This window comes from Rhinolophus ferrumequinum, chromosome 10 (genome assembly GCF_004115265.2).
Source record: "Rhinolophus ferrumequinum isolate MPI-CBG mRhiFer1 chromosome 10, mRhiFer1_v1.p, whole genome shotgun sequence".
Taxonomy (NCBI): domain Eukaryota; kingdom Metazoa; phylum Chordata; class Mammalia; order Chiroptera; family Rhinolophidae; genus Rhinolophus; species Rhinolophus ferrumequinum.
The window spans coordinates 12926742-12946348 of NC_046293.1; the positions used below are offsets into that span (position 1 = coordinate 12926742).

The 19607-nt window shown below is 47.9% G+C and overlaps 1 protein-coding gene across 3 annotated transcripts in view; it reads left to right on the forward strand.

The window, feature by feature from the left end:
* Positions 1-19607, forward strand: part of SYN3 (synapsin III) — a 424224-nt gene that overhangs the window by 347651 nt on the left and 56966 nt on the right. For all 3 annotated transcript variants that reach the window (XM_033116583.1, XM_033116584.1, XM_033116585.1), the window contains exon 7: positions 6945-7007. In XM_033116583.1, the coding sequence (XP_032972474.1) occupies positions 6945-7007 (63 nt within the window). The remainder of the gene's footprint in view (positions 1-6944; positions 7008-19607) is intronic.

Sequence of the window (19607 nt, forward strand, 5' to 3'; positions counted from 1 at the left end):
GTGGAGAGTATGATTATTCAGAAGCAGCAGAGTTGGGTCCCGCGGCAGGGCAGTGGCTGTGGGCGGTGGCTCTGGCCAAATCCTAGCTCCTCCACTTTCTTGCTCAGTAATCCTAGGCAAGAAACTTCACCTCTCTTGGCCTTCGTTTCCTTGTCTGTAAAATGGGGATAAAAATAGGAGCTACCTCATAGAACCGCCAAGAGATTTAAATGAGGCATATATGCAAACTGCTTAGCACCGTGCCTGGTACAATGTAAGTCCTCCAAAAATGGGAGCTGTTGTTGCCACAGTCTCCAGAAGAGTCTCCCAAAATCTGCTTCCATGCATCTACCCTCTGCATGCAAATCTTCAATGGCTGCCCAATGCCCACGGAATACAGACCAAACTCCTACCTCTGGCACAGGATCCCTCCAAGCTTGCGACTCCCATATTTCCACCTGATTTCCCACTGCTTCCCCAACGAGCCTTTCACTTAAGCCAACTTTATCAAGCCCTTGTCCCCAGATTCTTTCTGGCTCTACCTGTTTGCACATGACATCTCTCCCTGTCATGGGTGGCTGTGTCTAACCCGCATGCAACAATTATTGCATACACAGTGTTTTTTTGTATGCTGGGCCTATGTGGACCCTGGAGATACAGTGGTAAAGAAAACCAGCAAAGCACCTAGTTTTGCCAGAGTACCTACAGGGGAATGGAGAGGTGGACACAAAGGAAATAAATATATAAGTACAAATGGTGGCTAGCTCTACGAAGGCTGTGATAGAGAAGATAAAAGAAGCACCTACTTTAGACCAGTAGCCAGGGAAGCACTGTCTGGGGACCAAGCATTTCAACTGAGGCCTCAGTATGTAAAGGGATTGGCCTAGAAAAGAGTGTTAGGAAGAGTCTTTCCTAGGAAAGGAGCAGCATGTGCAAAGACCCTGTGGCTGGAGGAAATATGGCCCAATCATTAAAGAACTGAAAGGCCCATGGGTTGGAACATAACTGGTAGACAGAGGTTGGGGTGTGAAGAGGGAGAAACACAAGATAAAACAAAGAGGTCAGCAAGAACTAAATTAGGCAGAGGCTCGCAGGCATGGAATAGAAGCCAGCTCCTCCTTGAAATCTTCCCAGCCTTCTTTGATCCTTGCTTTCCTCCTCCAGACTCTTCCAGGCCTAGCCTTCTCTGTCACTTAGCCAGGACCAGTCACTGTACCCATTGCAGTCTCCAGAAAGTCATGAATGTAGAGGAAACTGCCTCCTTCCGTGGAAAGCGGCACGAGACCACTGAGGTCCCAGCTTTCCACTGGCATGACGATGAAGGTGATACGGTGCTGAGCTGGGCTCCTACTGCTCTGACTCCGACCCGCCAGGAGAACGCCCAGCACGAGCACTGGGCCACCCCCACTTATTTTGATTTCTGAGGAGACTTGAATAGGACCCTTATCAGGGTGGGGATCTCTGGTTTCAAAAATTGATCTGCCCCTTGTAACAGGATGTCAGGCCTCTCATGCCATTGGGTAATACTGAACTCTGGAGCACCCGAGGGCATGTGAGTGGGGACAGAGAGCCTGTGAGAAACGTACGGGCTGGCCATCCCCAGGGGAACTAATAAAGCTATTGTTGGGAAGGGAAGAGAGAAAATAGCCGACAAGATGTTTTTTGTCCTCCATGACCTGTCTGTGTTCGGGAAGGGGCTGGCGTGTTGCAAATGAGTGGAAATGGGAACAGCCTTTGAAACCCTTTTGAACAGCTTAGGAAAGGAAAGGGCGAGGGGTGGGGGAGGTGGGGAGAAGACGTGCGCGTGGCAGTGGACAAGCGCCACCGTTCTTTACCTGTCTGACCTTGGGCACATGGCTTGCCTCTGATTTCTTATCTATCACTTGGGGAATGGGAAGAGTGTTAACATACAGTGCCTCGTACCATTCCTGGACCTTACGAGACCCTCAATAAATGTAGTTGTCATTAGCCTGGGAGATTATATGGTGGGTAGGCTCACCCAGTGGCCATATCATGGCACCCGCTTTCATTTCTTGAGCTGTAACAAAGGACTTTAGAAACCTATCAGAATGTCTCCAAATTCTACTGATTCTCCTCTTGAAAAGCCCTTGGCCTGGCCTCTAGGAATTAAGACATTAGTTTATAAGGACACATGTACATATATGTAGTGGTCCTGCTTGTGGCAGAGAGAGAATTATACAAATGCCCATTGATAGGAAAATGGCTGAAGGATTGCAGCCTATGTGCCCTGTGGAATGTTGGGAAGCTGTTAAAACTACTGGGTGAGGGGTGTACCTATTGTTAGAGGAGAGGGGGTGTGCATGGTTTGATATTAAGTGAAAAGAGCCATTTTTGAAAAAACAGATATCAACTTCCACCATATACTTGTGTACACGTTTGCAAAGATTGAGTATGATGCGTGACGGGTAGGAATACCTACCCGACACACCAGGAAGGTGAGATCAGTCAACCAGGCTGGGGAGAGGGGGAGAGATGAAAGAAAGAAAACGAGAGAGAGAGAGAGACAGAGAGAGAGAGAGAGAGAGAGACAGAGAGAGAGAGACTGTGGCAAAAATAAGAAAAAAACTGAACGAGTAATGCTAAGAGAGAAGATAGATGTAAAATTCTGTCTCTAATATGATTGCAGAGTATCCCCTTTTTTAATTGGACATATAAACGAGGATGATAAAGTAATGTGGACCAATACCCTGATTTGATTAGATGATTGGGTCATGACCAATCTTCATGTTGAATTTCTTTGGTCATTTGAAGACATTTCAATTTCAAACACTGTCACTTAAAAACAAAGAAAAAGGAAAACCCTGAGCGTGCCCCCGCTCTCCCCTCCATCCCCATCGCAGTCCAGGCCCAACCAGTGGCATTTCCATGTTGGTTGTAATCAATTTCAGATTCATCTCTGGCCCTTCAGTTTCTCCCGCTACAATTCAACCTGCCCACGGCTGGCCTGTCCCTCTCCTGTCCCAAAACTAAGCTATATCCCCACGGCCCTTGCAAGCAACATAAACTCTTCCCTTCAGCTTTGAAGGCCCCCAATAATCTGGCCCAAAATTGCCTCTTCCTTCTCCCCAATACCAGCCCAGCCCAGAGCCTTGCTGGTGGGTTCTAAAAAGAATGCTCTTCTCAACAAGTCAAAAAAGAAAAAAGGAAAAAAAAAAGGCAATGGAAATTTTCCCCCTAGTGTCAGGCAAATTCATCGCTTTTAAACAAATTTTCAAAATACTTTCTTTGAACTGTCTTATCGTAAATTCTCAGATTTTTCTAGCTTGACTTTCTGTGTCCTACAAAATCCAGATACAATTTCTACTCCCACTCTTTCTGACAATTAATATATGCATTCCTTCAATTTTATTTAAGAATCCTGGGGAAGGACACTCAGTGCAAATATATAATTCTATTTAGCCATCGTGTCCAAAACAGCTTTACTGCAGATAAACTCACATTAAGTATCCGAGACCAAATCTTTCTCTTTGTTATTAGCACTCGTGAAGAATCTAAACACCCACCGTGGGAAGGCCTCTGTACTCTGCACGATTTATGCCTTGAGGAATGCTGAGCTCGCCCCACACCCACCCACAACCCACGCATCCTGCAGAATCCTTCTCAGCCGTCCTTTGCGATGGAGTCTTGCTCATGACTCCACCCACCCCAGATTTAGCCGGCGAGCTGCCTTGTTCTGCTCGTTCATTGTACAGCCCATCCCTCCAAGACAAGAAATCTTGCGTCAATTTTCTGTGTGTCCTGCACAGCACAAAACACAGAGCCAGCCACATAATTCTCACTCCATTGACACCCACTGAACTAATTTGATTTGATATTGTTGTATGGATCATTATGATTAAGGGGAAGTGTTGATTGCACCCACGATATGCATGGTCCCCAGGGAAGCGTGCCTTAGTAGAGAGAGTGCCTGACTGAGAGTCAAAACACGTGAGCGTGACTTCTGGTGCTGCTATGGCGTGGTCTGAAAACAATCACTGTGCTCTTTGGGCTTCCGTCTCCAGGAGGACACATGTATTAGTTTCCTATGGCTGCTCTAACAAATTTAGCAGCTTACAAGAACACCCCTTTATTATATCGCAGTTCTATAGATCACAAGTCCAGGATGGCATGCAAGGTTTTCTGCTTAGTGTCTCATGAAGCCAAAATGGAGGTGCCAGCACGCTGCGTTCTCCTCGGAAGCTCAAGAGTTTCTTCCAAGCTCATTCTTGTTATTGGCAGAATTCAGTGCTTTGTAGCTGGCGGTCTGAGGTCTGCATTTCCTTGCTGGCTGTCAGCCAGGGGCTCCCTTCGGTTTCTGGAGGCTGCCCACATTCCTTCTCACGTGGCTACCTCCATCTCAAAGCAGAAATGAAGTGTTGACTCTTTCTCAGGCTTTGAATCTCTCTGTCTTCTCTTCTGCCACAGGTTCCTATGATGTGCTTAGGCCGTCCCAGATAATCTCCCTATTTTAAGGTCCCCTGTGCCATATAACATAGAACAATTTTTGTGTGACATCGTATGATGACCTCAGCCCATTCACAGCCTCCAGAGATTGGGTTGGGACATCCTGGGCAGTATTCCTAGAAATTCTACCTATCATAACATGGTAACATGGAGGCTAGGCAGGTTTATTGCTAAGGTTCCTTCAGATTCAAACTGCCAGCCTTTAATTACCTCTGATTACTCCCTCGGGTGTAGCTCCCTGATTTTCCTTTGTTGGATTTCATTGCCTTCCCTCCCATACTACCCGGTATGCCCAGCTGGGGCCTCTGCCCTCCTTCCTCCATCATCCAGACTTTCTTTACCTCCCTCCTTGCCCCACAAAGTTAGAATCCGTTCCTTTCTCTTCTCAATTCTACTCGACACTTTGAGTTTGAAACTCTGCTTGGTGCGAAGCAGCTTTACACTCCTTATTTCACTTCTCCTTCCCCCAACAATCCTGTGAGTTGGGCACTATTATCTCCATTTTGCAGATTAGAGAGCTAAGGTTCAGAGAGGTTAGTTATCTAGCCCAAGATTAAACAGAGAGTAAGTTTAACTGCAACACGCATGTTCTTTCCAGTACTTACCAGTGTGTGGCGAAATGAACAGGCTGGGAGGGGTGGCAAGGAAGAGCGAGCACGCCTATTTTCTCTCATCTCAAGCCCCACCTTAAAATGAAGGCCCCCCCCCAAAAAAAGACCATCAGAAAGCACACCAAAACAGTTAAAAGTCTGAGAGTGATTTGTGTTGTCTTCTTTATACGTAATAATAACATTAACACTTTATTATATTTTCCAAACTGTTTATAGTGTGTACATATTGCCTTTGGAATCAAAACCACTGACTTTTCTTAAAGGTGCATTTGTTCACGCTAGACACCAGGATATGCCTCGAGCCTGAATAAGGGGGAGAAATTGTTTTACTCAGCATCTACTGCAGGAAGCCACGATGCTAGACTTGATCAGAAACCATTCGCATCAAGCTTAGAATCTGACAAACCCAAGTTCACCCCCTCCCAGCCACTGCCTGGAGTCTCAGTTGTCCTATCTGTGAAATGGTAATAAAATACCTTCTCTAGGCCACTAAACAATGCAATATACAAATGTCGTGTTAGAGTATTGTGCCCTTGAAACTTACATAGTCTTATTAACCAATATCACCCCAATATATTTACTTAAAAAAGAATACCTTCCCCACTTGCCTCATAATGGGGGTACAATGAGATGAGGTCCATCGAATGGCTTTGTGACCCACTGCCGACCCTGCTGTGGCTGCTACAGCAGCTCCTCCATAGCAGAGTAGGAACTGGGCACCAAGAGGGACGCGCTGGCTTCCTTCTCTCAAGGCTCCCAGAGGGTCAGAACAGACAGCACTGTCGGGACCATCTAGGACAGAATGACAGGTGCCAGAACAGACAACTGTGCAGCATAGTGAGTGGGACCTGATTTTCCCAGGCTGAGGCTGCCCAGCTGGGGGGCAACATGTTATGACTAAGTAACTGGAAGGGGTAAGCTCTGCCTCGAGCAACTCCAAATATACCTCTAGACACAAGTAAGCTTGTCTCAGACGGCATATGAGCAGCGTGAAGGAGGACGTGCAGAGCCTAGAGCTGCCTGAGCCTGGTTCCCTCGCTTCCCAGCTGAGCGATCGACCGTGAGCCTGGACGTGAGCAAGCACCTGATCTTTTGAGCCCTACTCTCCTGTGTGTCACCGGGGAAAGCACACATGCCTTGTAGGTCTTGCCCAGAGCACTGATTAAAGCACAGATTCTGTGTAAATGCCTCCCCTGGGTCAGGCAGTATTCTGGGGGCTGGGGGTGCAACGGGGAACCACCCAGGCCAGGCTGCTGCCCTCGGAAGTGTAACTCTCTAAGGGAGATCACACAGGGTACTCATTCAGCTCATGGCCTCACGCTGTGCAGCCAATAAATGTTTGTGCCCCTGGTGGGCAGAGCCCCTATTATTAAGAAACCTCACTGGGTGACCTGGAGAGGGCTTGGGGGAGGGAATGACAGTTTCCAAATATTCAAAGGTCATGGGGGAAATAACATAAGGCAGAAGAATAACAAAGCTGTCATTCATTGAACACTAAAAATGTAAGGTCTTCACACTCAATCACTCCTCACAGCAAGCCTGTGGGGTGGATACCCGCCATCCCCATTTTACAGATGAAGAAACTGAGGCACAGATCCATGCTTGTCAGAGGATTCGAAACCCATCCGTTTGCTCCCCTCTGCCACTTCTCCAGATTAGTGGATGCCATGGGCAGACTGGTTTGAAGAGCTGGAACTCCCTTTGCAAGCCAGAAGCACTGGCATTTGGGGTGTTTGAGCCACACGGCAGGATGCCCATCTGTCAACGTATTCTTGTGGGGATTCCTGACAATGTCGGATGACTGGATCTTTCTACAGAGCAGGCAGGGCCCAGAGCCTTGGCGGAGATGCTCTGAGATAATAATGAGGCATTTCCTCTTGTCTTTTTCAGCTCGCAGCCCCTCACTTCCCTGTGGTGGTCAAGCTGGGACATGCCCACGCTGGAATGGGAAAGGTATGAGAAGCAGCTCTTATCGCTCACATTGATACCCACACAGCTTCCCCAGACGACCTGTGCCCCTCGCTCTGTCCCCCACCATCCCCACCTTAGCCCATCTGCCCAGAACAGTGTTAGAAGAGCCCAGAACGCAGTCCGTCCCTCCCCTTCCCAGCCTACCTCCCTCCAAGCTCATATAGCGTGGAACCTCTCTCCAGCTCAGTCCACACTTGCAGCAACCTACCTGGAATCACTAGCTAATTGTTTCCTATGATTGTGGCTTCAGGGAAATGAACGTAAAGCATTTTGTACATGGGGATTCTTCTGTTCCTGTTATCTCCATGGCTACGCTGTAAGCTCCGGTCTTGCGTCTTTATCACCTGCAGCGAACATCTAGAAAGTGGCAGATTCATACGGCTCCCTGGAGGAAGTCCCTGGAGTCAGTTAGCTGCTGCAAAAGTAAATTCATATATTTTACACAGTCACAGCTGACATATTATGGCAAACTGTATTGGTCAGATTCTTTTTGTCGCAAATGTAGAAACTCAACTCAGATTTGGGGGCCAAAGATAACTCATTGGTTCGAGCCATCAGAAAGTCTGGAGTAGTTCTTGTTAGGTCAAGACAGAGCTGGATCCAGGAGTGCAAATGACATCGTCACAGCTCAGTCTCCTCTGTCTCTGGACTCTGTTCGTCTCTACTTGGTGTTTTCTTCAGCTAGTCAACATGGCTGTGGGTGGCCCACCCTGGTCCCTAAGCTCACCATTCCAGAGGAAGCGAGGCCAGGCATCTTTCCAGCATCTTTATATCTGAGCTCATGGAGGGACATTGATCAGCCTTTCCTCTAGTAAGCTGGTACGGAGATGTCTTCAGCCCCACTCAAACCATATGCGTCAGGGTCTCCACAGGAAATGGACATCGACTCCTAAGTAAGGGGGGTGGGAGTGAGAGGAAGTGGGAGACGGATCTGCCACAGGCCACCTCTCAAACTTCTGGCTCACATAGAACTATGTGCGAACATGTGGATCTCAGTGCCAGCATTGGAGGGACCTGACCCCAAGCACGAAGCCCAACACAGGGGATCCTGGATAAAGGACAGCAGGAACCAGGAGAAACCTTGTTCTGAGAAGGCCCAGCCCAGGCCCTTGCACCTTTGTGCTTCCCCATCCTGCTATGCCTTCTGTATCATCTCCTCCCATCTAAACTCCATCCCCTTCAGGCAGCAAAGAATGGAAAGGGCCAGGCAGGTCAGGGCATGACCCCAGCTCTGACGTTGATATGAACTTGAGCAAGTTGTCACCTGACTTCTCTTGGCCCCTTCATCGGTAGAATGATGATAATTCTAAAAATCATCTTTAAAATGAATCCTCCCTCCATGCCTCATCTCCCTAAAAAGTACATATCGTGAGGGCAGGGACTTGTGCCAGTTTGCCCATTGCTGTCCCCACAACAGCCCGCAGTGTGTTGGGTGACTGGATGCATGAGTGAATCCTCCTTTACGACCCTGTGTCTGTTCCCGGCGGCCTCTGCTCCCAACCCCTCCCTCTGCTGAGGCTGCCATCCCTGGGGTCCCCCAATGACTGCTCCAGTGACCTCCAATTCCTGCTCCTCCCTTCGCCCTCCTCCCCTCTCTCTGACCACTCCTTCAGCTTCCTTCAAGGACCTTTCTTCCCACTCCATTTTTAACTGTCTGTTTCATCAGCACACGCCCTCTGAGCGCCCAGCTACTCCTTGGTCTTCGCGGCCATCCACACCGACAGCCCCAAATCACATTTCCTTTCCAGAGCATCAGGCTCTTATGTCCGGTTACCTCCTTGACATCTCTACCTCGTCTCCCGTGAAAACCTCAGACCACGCCCGGGGTCGTCCCAGGCAGCCTGTTCCCTCTTCTCATTTTCATCTTCCTCCTCTTCCTGTGACCATCTCTGCGACTAGACGCACGGCCCTCCACTGTTTCAAACAGAATCTGCAAGTCATCGCCTCGCCTCCTCCACAGCCAAATAATTGGTCATCAAATCGTGTCACTTGCCCTTTATTAGTGTTTGTCAAACTTGTTCCTTTTCTTTCCACCCACTGCCACCCTGTTGGATAATTCTGGTAAAGTTAGAGGGATCCCAAGAACTAAATTTTGTTTCTAAAACTGAAAATAATCCCAGACAGGAAATAAAAACGAAGGCAGTACTTGAAGAAACTGACACAATGCTGAGGAGAGGGGTGGGGGTGGGGGGTGCTTCTGAAAAACTCAGGCCCAAAAGGGACTCCCAAAACTTAGAAAGGAGAACACATCTCCCGGGATAGAAACTGTCACCAACCAGAATAAACTGAGGTTGGCAAAAATGCTGAGATCAAGGGAAACGGGCTTTTCTCCTTCTGTTTGGAATGAGAAAACTATCAGAAACTGTCTGGACATGCCGACTGAGCAGATGATGTCATATTCATGGCTGAGAAGGAGAAAAACAAATTGGTACCTTCCATGGTACTTCTACTTTGTCTCAAGAAGTAATTGTCTGCCTGGAGACCAGCAGGGAAAATATTTCTAGGAGGAAACTGGCGAAGAGGTTGTCAGCGAGCTCGGTGTTACTAGAAATCCACCTAGGACCCTGTGGATGAAAGTGCTGACCTATCCTCATTATATTTTGCTCCTTTGTTCATGTATATTGATTGGTGCCGGCTCTGTGCTGAGAATCAAAAGATGAATAGGACCCAGTCCCTGCTCTCAAGGAATTGGGGAGACAGTCACATAAATAAATAAGTATAATGTGTGTCGGGGGCGTGATCGAAGGCAGTGCAGGGACTGTGGGGATTTATTAAAAGTTGAAGGAAGGAGCTTAAGTCCACCTAGGGGATGGAAAGATGGAAAAAACTCCCACATTCGCGAAACTGTAGGTGTTGGTGTGTCTGGAAATGTAAGGAATTCTAACAAACAAGAAAGACTTCAAGATAAGAGATGGATGTTTTATTGTTAAAACAAGAACAGTAGATGTCACAAGGCACAGAAATCAAAATATAGTGAAATATTATGCAGTTTGGGGAGCCCTGGGGTCAGGGGTAATCGTGGGGGAGCTCCATGAGTTCCTTAGAAATCAGTCAAACTAGACCGGTGGTTTTTATGAGGGGAAGATGGATTCTGCCCCCCAGGAGGCACTTGGCCACGTCGACAGGCAATTTGGGTTGTCACAGCTGGGGGTGAGGGACGTTCTGCTGGCACCTGGCATCCACCAGTGGAGCATCCACTGCTGGGCATCCTACAGTCCCTAAGACAGCCCCTCTCCCCCCACCAAAGAATGATACAACCCATGATGCCAGCAGTGTCAAGGTTGAGAAACCCTGGACAAAACTAATTTCCTTGCCTTTTTCCTCTGTCGGAAGTGTTGCCAGCCTGTCAACCAGAGGAAACAGTGGTCATGACAGAGTTCAATATGTCTGTTCCAAAGAATTATAATTATTCAGGATGTGAAGGGTTACTTCGGTCAAATAGATTTGGAGGTCTCTGTGTTAAAGTAAGTTCTATTGCCGACATTCTCAGAGTCATACATTTTGTTCATATCCATTGTAGGGGTAAAAGAACAGGAATAAGTATGCGGGATTTCCCAGACTGACCTGCCCGCAGAAACCTTTGATCATCTCTCTATTGAGGTGCTTGTGCTGTTATTAATTTGGAAAAACTCTTTGTATGTTAAGCATACTAATCCTTTGTGATACTTGGCAACTATTCTTCTCTCTTTGACAGTGACATGTCCGTTTTATTATTCAGTTTTTCACCATTTTTAAAGTTATCTTTAATGGAGTCAAATGTTTCCATTGGGAGGCATTATGGTCCAGTGGCTCAGGGTATTGATTTGAATCTAGGTTACACCACCTGTCGTGAGACCTTCGGTAAATGACTTCGCCTCCCCACCTTAGTTTCTTTTTATGTCAAATGCAGATAATAGCAGCAACCTCATACGCTCTTTGTGACGATTAAGAGACTGTGAGTATCAAGCACACAGCTCAGTGCCTGGGACACGGGACACTCCATAAATATTAGCTGTCATTATCATTAAGAATGTTTGAACCTACTCTGGGGACCCAAAACCCAACTGAAGTCCATAAATGACTAAGCAGCAGCATCTGTCCGAGATTTTATTTCATTTGGCTACAAGTTCAGTATGAGTCAGACGAGTAAGGAGTTGCCAAAACCTTTAATCCACAAATACCCAATAAATAGATGAAAATGGGCTTCCACCTCATTAGTCATTAGGGAAATGTCAGTTACAACCACAATGAGATGCCACCATAGAGCCACCAGAGTAGTGAAAATGAAAAAGATTAATAAGACTAAGTGTTGGCGATGACATGAAAGAGATGGAACACACGCACACACACACAGTGAGTGAAAGTATGAATTGAGACAACTGGTTCAGAGTTCAGCTTGATATTTCACTGAGCTGAAGTCACACAGTTCTTCTTTTGGGGATGCCCAGCCTGAATGTGTGCACGTGTGCCCCAATGTTTATAGCAGCTTGTTCATAATTGCCAAAACCCAGACATAGCACATGTGTCCAAATACTAGAATAGATAAGTAAATTACAGTATATTCAGACAAATGGAAAATTTCCCACAATGAAGATGTATGAACTACAACTATATACAACAACCTGTGTGAATCTTACAAACTCACCATTGAGTGAAATAAGTCAAATACAAAAGCATTCCTATTTATATGACTCCACTTATGCAAAATCCAAAACCCAGGGACACTAAACTAGAGTGTTACATGGGATGCACGTTTCGACGATAAAGCTTTTGTTAAAAGCAGGAAAATTGTTCCCATAAAAGAGTAGACGTAACCTTTGTGGGGGTGGACAGAGTGTGCATTGGGATGAGGGTGGGAGAAGTTCTAGTTCGTGGCTTGGGTGGTGGTTATGTGGATGGTGGCTTTGCGATGGCTGATTGAACTGTCGTTTGTGCACTGTGCGATTCTTCATATATGTGTTATATTTTGAAGTAGACTAAGGTTTTAAACATGCTATCCACTCTCAGGATATGTGCATGGAGATCTGCTGTACATCAGTGCTGGGTGTCTGAGAGAGCTGTTGACGAATGAGCGTGTCCAGGGAAAACTGAACTGCAAAGAAGGAAAGAGGCACGGAGCCCGGAAGGGTTAGAGAGGGTGTGGCCAGCACCTCAGGAACATGGAGAATTGTCATGAGAGGGAAGATGGGACTAGTCTACATCACATCTAGCAGGCAAAGCTGGGAGCAAAGTTAGGGCAAAACAGGTGTCAGTTGTGTTTCAACTGCGTAGCCATCAGAGGTGAACGTTGATGGACTGGACAGCCTCTTCGGGTAGGAGGTTTTCGTCGTTGCAGAGCTGGAGCAAAGATGAATGAATACATAATGGAGAGTTTCGGGGGAATTTCAGCATTGTGTGAGATTCTTAGCCTGAGATGTTGGAACGCCCTGAAGTTGAGACAAATGTGTGTAAACACTGATGTGTGGATATGGTGTGAACATTTGGGGGTGGGGGGTGAGAAGAGGGTCTATGACTTTTCTCAGCTTTTCACAGGGGCCTGTGGACCCTCCCAAAGGTTAAAACATCAGCGAGATGACTCCCATATTATCTTAACTGATGAGAATCTGTGGTTTTTCTCAATATTAAGAACGGTCTATTGAGAGCAATGGCGTGAAATCATGTTACCATCATTAGAATTAGAAGCCAAGTTTAAGGCCAACTGCCAGTAGAGTGTCAGGATAAGGTTTGTAGAAGCTGGAGTCCGGGTTTCTGGTTTGAATCGGATTTACCATTTACAGGTTGGGTGGCCTTAGGTAAGTTGCTTAAAAAAAAAAAAAAAATCTCTCTGTGCCTCAGTTTCCCCACCTCCAATTTGGAGACAAAAATCTCCCTATTGGGGTGGTGATGATGATAGAATAAATCAGTCAAGGCTTAGGAGCATGTCTGGTAACTGCTCAGTGAATGGGAACTTTAAAAATCCACTACAAATATAAACTTATTCTGATGACGTTGCTGCTTATCGCAGCAGCACCCCCAGGAGAGGCAGAGATAAAAAACGAACCCACGCCCAGGTGTTGCTTTATCCTTATTTCAGAGATTCAGGCTTTTAGGGTTTGAGTCCCAGCACCTCACTTAGAAGAAAACGACCTGAGGCTGCAGAGAGAAGAAGGGGCTTGCCCAAAGCCTCAGAGCAGGGCAGCATCTCCAATAACAGAACAGGAAGGAAAAGAGAGACCTCGGAGATTATTCAGCCCCATCCCATACGTTAGAGATAAAAGCAGGAGTAGTGATAAGAACCACAAAATAGTAAAAGCGACTGCTCTATCGCGTTTTCTCAGGGCAGGCATTGTTCTAAGTGCTTTTTATCTATTCAATCATCGAGTGCAATCCTCATTTCCACCCTGTGAGGAAGATACTGTTGGTATCCCCATGAGGAAACTGAGGCACAGGGAGTAAGTGGTGGAATTGGGATACAACCCCAGGCAATCTGGCTCCAGCGCGGAAGCTCAGAGAGGTGAAGGCCATTGCCACGGTCACAGGTATCCTAACACTTCCCCGCTGCATGCACAGGGTTTGTTGTCCTTCTAAAGAGAGCCTGGAGTAGAATGACAGGGTTGAGTCACCCCTGCAGACAGCCTGTCTGTTCTGGGGTATCGAGGTGGCAGCTCCTAAACACGATGTTTCTGCCAGCCAGGCATCATGCACACTCCTGTGTGGCCAGGGCTGCTGCTGTCATCAGCTCCAAGTGACCTGGACTCTGGTCTCTTCTCTTAGGCTGACTCACTCAATGAGCTTTCCCGGCACTGTCACTTTTTTGAAGTGGGAGTAGGTGGCCGAATAACATGGTGATGGAGAGGGAGGATTAGAAAATGAGCACATGGAGGGACGGAGCCCAGGGGAACAGTTAAGAAATGAAAAGGTTTGCCAGCATCTGGGAGCCCGTCAGAGAGGAGAGTCACTCTGTGTTTAATGTTCAGCAGAAACCAAGTCAAGTGAGAGCAGGGGAGAGGCCCCAGCCTGCAAGGGATGCCAGGGCAGGAGGGACCCTCCACCCACTCTACCGCCCTCTCTCTCACCTCCCGCCTACCCTGCCACTCGCTTTCGACGACCACGGGCCTCATTTATTCTCTGCTTCTCTTGAGCAAAATGGGCCCTTTGGAGGGGACCTATCAGTCCTTTACACCTTAATGAAAACTGTGAGCACCGTGCTCCCTTCTCAGAGACTCCAGCATGCGGTTGTGGTCTCCACATGCACAGTCTACGCTGTCCATCCTCATTACTCACGGATTCCACATTTACACAGTCACGGAGCAGCACATAATTCCAGTTGTCCAACCTGCCGTGTTCCCGACTGAGGTCAGTCAGGGAATGTTCTGCCTTCTGTCTCAGCTCCCGCACTGTGAGCAAGTGCCCTCTGCTCAGTCTTTGTAGCGCCACACCTCCACATTCTTTTTGGTGGTGATTTCATTGGATAAAATGCCCCCCAAGAGTCGTGCTGAAGTGCTGTCTAGTGTTTCTACGTGCAAGAAGACTGTGAGGTGCCTTATGGAGACAAGAAGTGTTTGATAAGCTTCGTCCAGGCATGAGTTATATAGAGCTGTTGGCTATGCATTCAATGTTAATGAAGCAACAAAAGATACTATGTGAGGTGTCTTTCAACAGAAACATACCTAAAATAAGGTTATGTATTGCTCAGTTGACGCAAATGTTGTGACTAGAGAGGCTTAAAGGAAACTAACTCTGTCTTACCCCTGGGAGCGCAGTTCAGTACTCATTAATTCAGTGGGAAGTGTGTGTGTGTGTGTGTGTGTGTGTGTGTGTGTGTGTGTGTACTATCTGTACTGTCGACGTAAGAAATGTCCAAACCTTTAGAGGATTTTCATAAGATTTATTTATTTGAGCCAAACTGATGACAACGCCAGAAAGCAAGATCTCAAATGCTCTGGAGAAGGACAATTTTGCCGTTTCTTTTCCACGTTTGGAATTAGGTAAGGCACAGAAGGAAGATGACGTGACCGTGAACTGGGAGAAAGCAAAGGCAGGGATCAGATGACAGGACAGTTCAAAAAGATTACGTGCCTCCTGGAGGGTGGTTACAGCTTTGCCCTCCAGGGGTCTGGAAAAGGGGATGACTTTTGGCATTTCCAAGGTGTGTTAACCGAGAAGCACGAGGACAGCAGACAGGGCTGGCTTAACCCTTTTACTAAAGAGGTCATATTCGTAGGCCTCGGGCGTGACTACCCACCGGGACCTGCCCAGTAAGGAATTTAAGATCAGATCACCTGGTGAGGTTACTCTTGGTCACTGAACTTGTACATACCCCCTTTTTCGTACACAGTACATTTGTGTGTATAGTACATACAGCACACACATACATACGTTTCTGTAAAGAATCCTGAAGATCTGTTTCTTCCTTTGGATGCCAAAATGCCATCCAGGATTCTGAACACAAACAGAAGCAAAGTAAAACAGTCATTTTATGAGTCTGTCTAGCCTGATGTTTGTCATATTGAAGACAAAATCACCTGGTTCATTCAACTGGTTCATTTTTTTTTTTTTATATAAGGGTTTAAGGCTAAGATCTCTATGGGGAATACCTCCTCTCCCAGTTCCCCTATGCTTGCACCATCCTTGGTTCACTGGAAAGAGTGTTGGTCTGTGTTCAGAAACCTGGGTCCTCCTGCCAGCTCCATGCCCTGTGAGGCCAGAAGAATCCACCTGGGCAAGTCATTTAAACACATAAATGCAGTGTGTCAAATATATCAAATATGCAAGATTTTCCTCACACAGTGACTTGGAAGAGCTAGTGAGTAAGCGTGCATTGAAAAGTGTGAAGCTCCATGTAAATGTGAGATGGGCTTGGATTCGGACCTCCCTGGTTCTGCTCTGGGCGCTGCCATTTGCCAGCACTGTGACCTTGACTGAATTCCTTGACTTCTCCAGGGTAAGTCAAAGCAGATGAGACAGAAGAATAGAAGAAGAGAGGGAGGGTGTTAAGAATTCCTGAGCCCGCCTGCGAGCGCGCCTGCACCAGGATACATGCCTTCAGCATCTCCTCTAACCCTTAGAGGGTCGTTTTGCCCAAGGTCACAGGTAAGTGGTAGAAGGGGGATTCCAACGGATATGTTCAGCCCTTTTCTTCCTGCTGCCTGGGACCCTCAGGGATGCCCTGATGGAATCATTTCTTCCCGTTCAAAGGCGACCAGCCAACTTAAATGGAGAGTTGATTTATAAAGAATGTCACAGGTCTCCACCCAAGAAACATGTCAGTACCTTGGGGACCAGCACGACCTTTGCATATGAACTATTCTTGTTTGGTGGACTGACCTCACCCCGGGCCTGAAGCCAAGACTAAGAACAGTCATGCAAGAGAACGAGAAGAAGAGAAAGACTACCACCCTTGGCGCTGTGTGCAGCCGCACCACCTCCAAGCCCCATTTTGGCACCTGACAGACTCATCTGGAAAGAAGACATTGCCTGCTCTTGTGTGCACTCACCACACAGCCCCTCCATGAAAGACAGAATATTTTTGAGCTGACAAACATTGAGAAGAAGAGTTCCTTTTTTCCTCTCTTCCTCTGTTTCCCTGGCAATGTGTGTTGATCCATCCTTGCATGGTATGGAACAAAGGCCAGAGAAGTTCATCCCCTTAGAGCCTCTGAGAAGGAGGAGGCGGCGCACAGCCCCTGGGGGTGGGGAGCACTCTGTGTAACTTAGCACAGTTCGATTGCCAGCTCCGTTCTTTTTTCCCAGCACGAGATAGTTGTGTCCAATCTACAACTACCCCCATATTGGGAGCGCGTTCAGGCTCCAGCAGTCCTCTGAGGTAGGTCCTGGTACCATCACACTCATTTAACCCATGAGATAAGCAGAGGCCAAGGAGGCCAGATGATTTGCACAAGGTCACGCGTTACATGCTCTGAGGCTGCACGTACTTTCCACTGGTCCTGGCGCTCAAGCCAGAGCGGGGCAGCCTCCAGAGAGTTCCACCAGCCTGTTTGGAAGGCAGCCTGTGTGTCCACTGAGGCCTCCCTCGGCCAAAGTGTGCAGAGACGGCCCATTCTTATTATCGGCCAGCAAGAGAAGCGACGTCCTGAAACAAGCAGAGGCCACCTGCCTCCCTGTGGCACAGCACCGGGCAGCCTCCCACCACACTTCTGGGAAGCGAAAGCGGCCACATCTCTGGCTTCTTGGGAATAGCTCCACTTGGGGGCAGCTGGCATCACTGCTGACAGGTGGCAGTGGCAGGGTTGTTTGTGGGGGAAAGTCAGAGAAAGGTGTAAGCAGTGTGTGTGTGTGCACGCGCGCGTACACACACGCTTGCATATGCACACGTGTTTGGGAGCAAGGTGAGCAGACTTCTTAGACACAATTATCAGCAGCCTCTAATAAGCCTCCAAACAGATGAGGCTGTTCTCCTGCCTGGACTCCTGGCCTCTGGCCCCAAGAAACCTCTGCACCAACACCCCACTGTCCAGGAGTGAGGCCAGGAGACGTGAGGGAGGCAGTGTGGTGGGACAGTGAGTGCTGTTCAGGCTTTCGCACGTCATGATACCATAGAAGATGGTTGTATTTAGGGGACTCAGTGGGGCCGATGGAGGAGGCTGCTCGCAGCTGAAGAGAAGGGCCTGGGGCAGGCGGAGGGAGGGGGGTCCCAGCCACCCTGAGGGAGAAGGAAAGAGCAGGAAAGGGCACCTTTTGGGAGGCTCTGGATCGTGGCCCAAGTGAGTGTAGCCCCTGAAGTCAGACCAGCCTGAGCCCCTCCACAGCCTTGCTATGCAATATGTGCTCTGTGGAAGGACGCCCAGCCTTGGCGTCACCCAGGAGACCCTTAAAAATGCAGACCGCAGACCTGTCTTCAGAGCTGCTGAACCAGATTCTGCATTTGAACAAGATGCCCACTGGATCCAGGCAGTCACTGTATTGAGTGGAAAGCCTAGGTGGGGTTTGTGATGACCCAGAAAGACCACAACTCAGCCCCAGTCGGGCAAAGCCCTGAGCAGCCACGCAGCCCCGGGAGGCCTGACCATCCAATTCTTTCATAAGAAGCCAGTTCTCTAGTTTCTGATAGGAACGCTCCTGGTTTTAAACTATTGGTAACTAATTTTAAAATGTTCTGAAACACCGTAGAGGCAAAATAAAACACATCCAGTGGCCACTGAACACCTTCGGGCACCAGTGGGTGCCTCCAAATTCAGATTCTGAGTGTGCTCTTGCCCTGTCTTTACAGGAGACAAAGGGGCCTAATGGTTAAGGCTACAGGTTGTGCCACAGAACAGGGAGTTTAAATCCCCGCTCAGCCACTTCCTAGGTGTATAAACTGAGACGAGCACTTGATTTGCAGTCTTTATTTTCTCATCTGTGAAATGGCCCTACTACATCTCCCTAAGAGCGGGTGAGGGGTTGCCCTGCAGACTGATTGAGAAAAAGCACTTAAAATTTTTGTAGCTACTTAAGAGATGTGGCTTTACTTCCTTGAGGACCTAAAGGCTTCCTACAGTTTCAGGTGCCTACAGATAATCTGGAGATTTGTGCACATTTTGATTCACGAGGCCTGAGTGGGGCCTGCCTGGGAATCTGCATTTCCAACAAGCTCCCAGGTGATGTGACGGCTGCTTGTCCATGTCAGCTCATCCTAGTCCTGCTAGTCAGGGGTCTGCACAGTTTTTCTGTACAGAGCCAGGTGGTAAATATTTTCGGCTTTCAGGCTCTACGGTATCTGTTGCAACCAGTGGACTCCACCACTGCAGTCTGCAAGCAGCCCTAGGCAACACATAAATGAATGAGGGTGGATGTGTTCCCATGCAGCTTTATTTATGAACACTGAAATCTAACTTTTATGTAATTTCCACGTGTCATGGAATAGCGTTCTTTTGGTATTCTTTTTTCCAACCATTGAAACACAATTCTTAAGTCATGGACCACCCAAAAACTGGCAGTCACCCTCAGGCCAGACGTTTGCAGACCCCTGCTCTGCGTCGTCTTCAGATCTGAAGCCATCCGCCTCCCCTGCCAGATTGTAAGCTTGCTGGGTGCACAAGCTGCACCAACGGCCTCCACCTCCCTGACCCCAGCCTCGGCCAGCGCCCTGGACAGCGGAAGGCCCTGTCCTTCACCCTGCACAACAGGCAGGCGCCTGGGAAACTGAGGTGTTGCCTTCAGAGCTGACACTTGTTAGGTACCTCCCTTCCCTTCCATTCAATCTCACAGTCACACTGTAACTCTATAAACATGTGGGCAAAAGAATCAGTGACCCGGGAGCTCAATAACAACAGAAGGAGTTTTGATTTATTAAGGGGAAGAGCAAAGGGAAGGAACCAGCAAACTGATAAGCCAGATAATTAGGCAGTTCCCTACCCAGTACATCAAACCCTCCGTTGTTCCCATCACTTCCCACCACCCCTTCCAACCCCTGGCAGCACGTGACCCAGACAGCTGGGGCAAGGACATCCTTTGAGCTCTGAGTCTCAGCAGTTAGAAGGACTGGAGGAGGGGTAAAGGCTATGGAGAATTTAGGGCCAACAAACACTGATGGATTCATCCAACAAACACTGATGGATTTGGTACCCAGCTGTTCTGAGTTAGGGACTCAGTAAGTCTTTATCGAATATTTTGGCAAATATT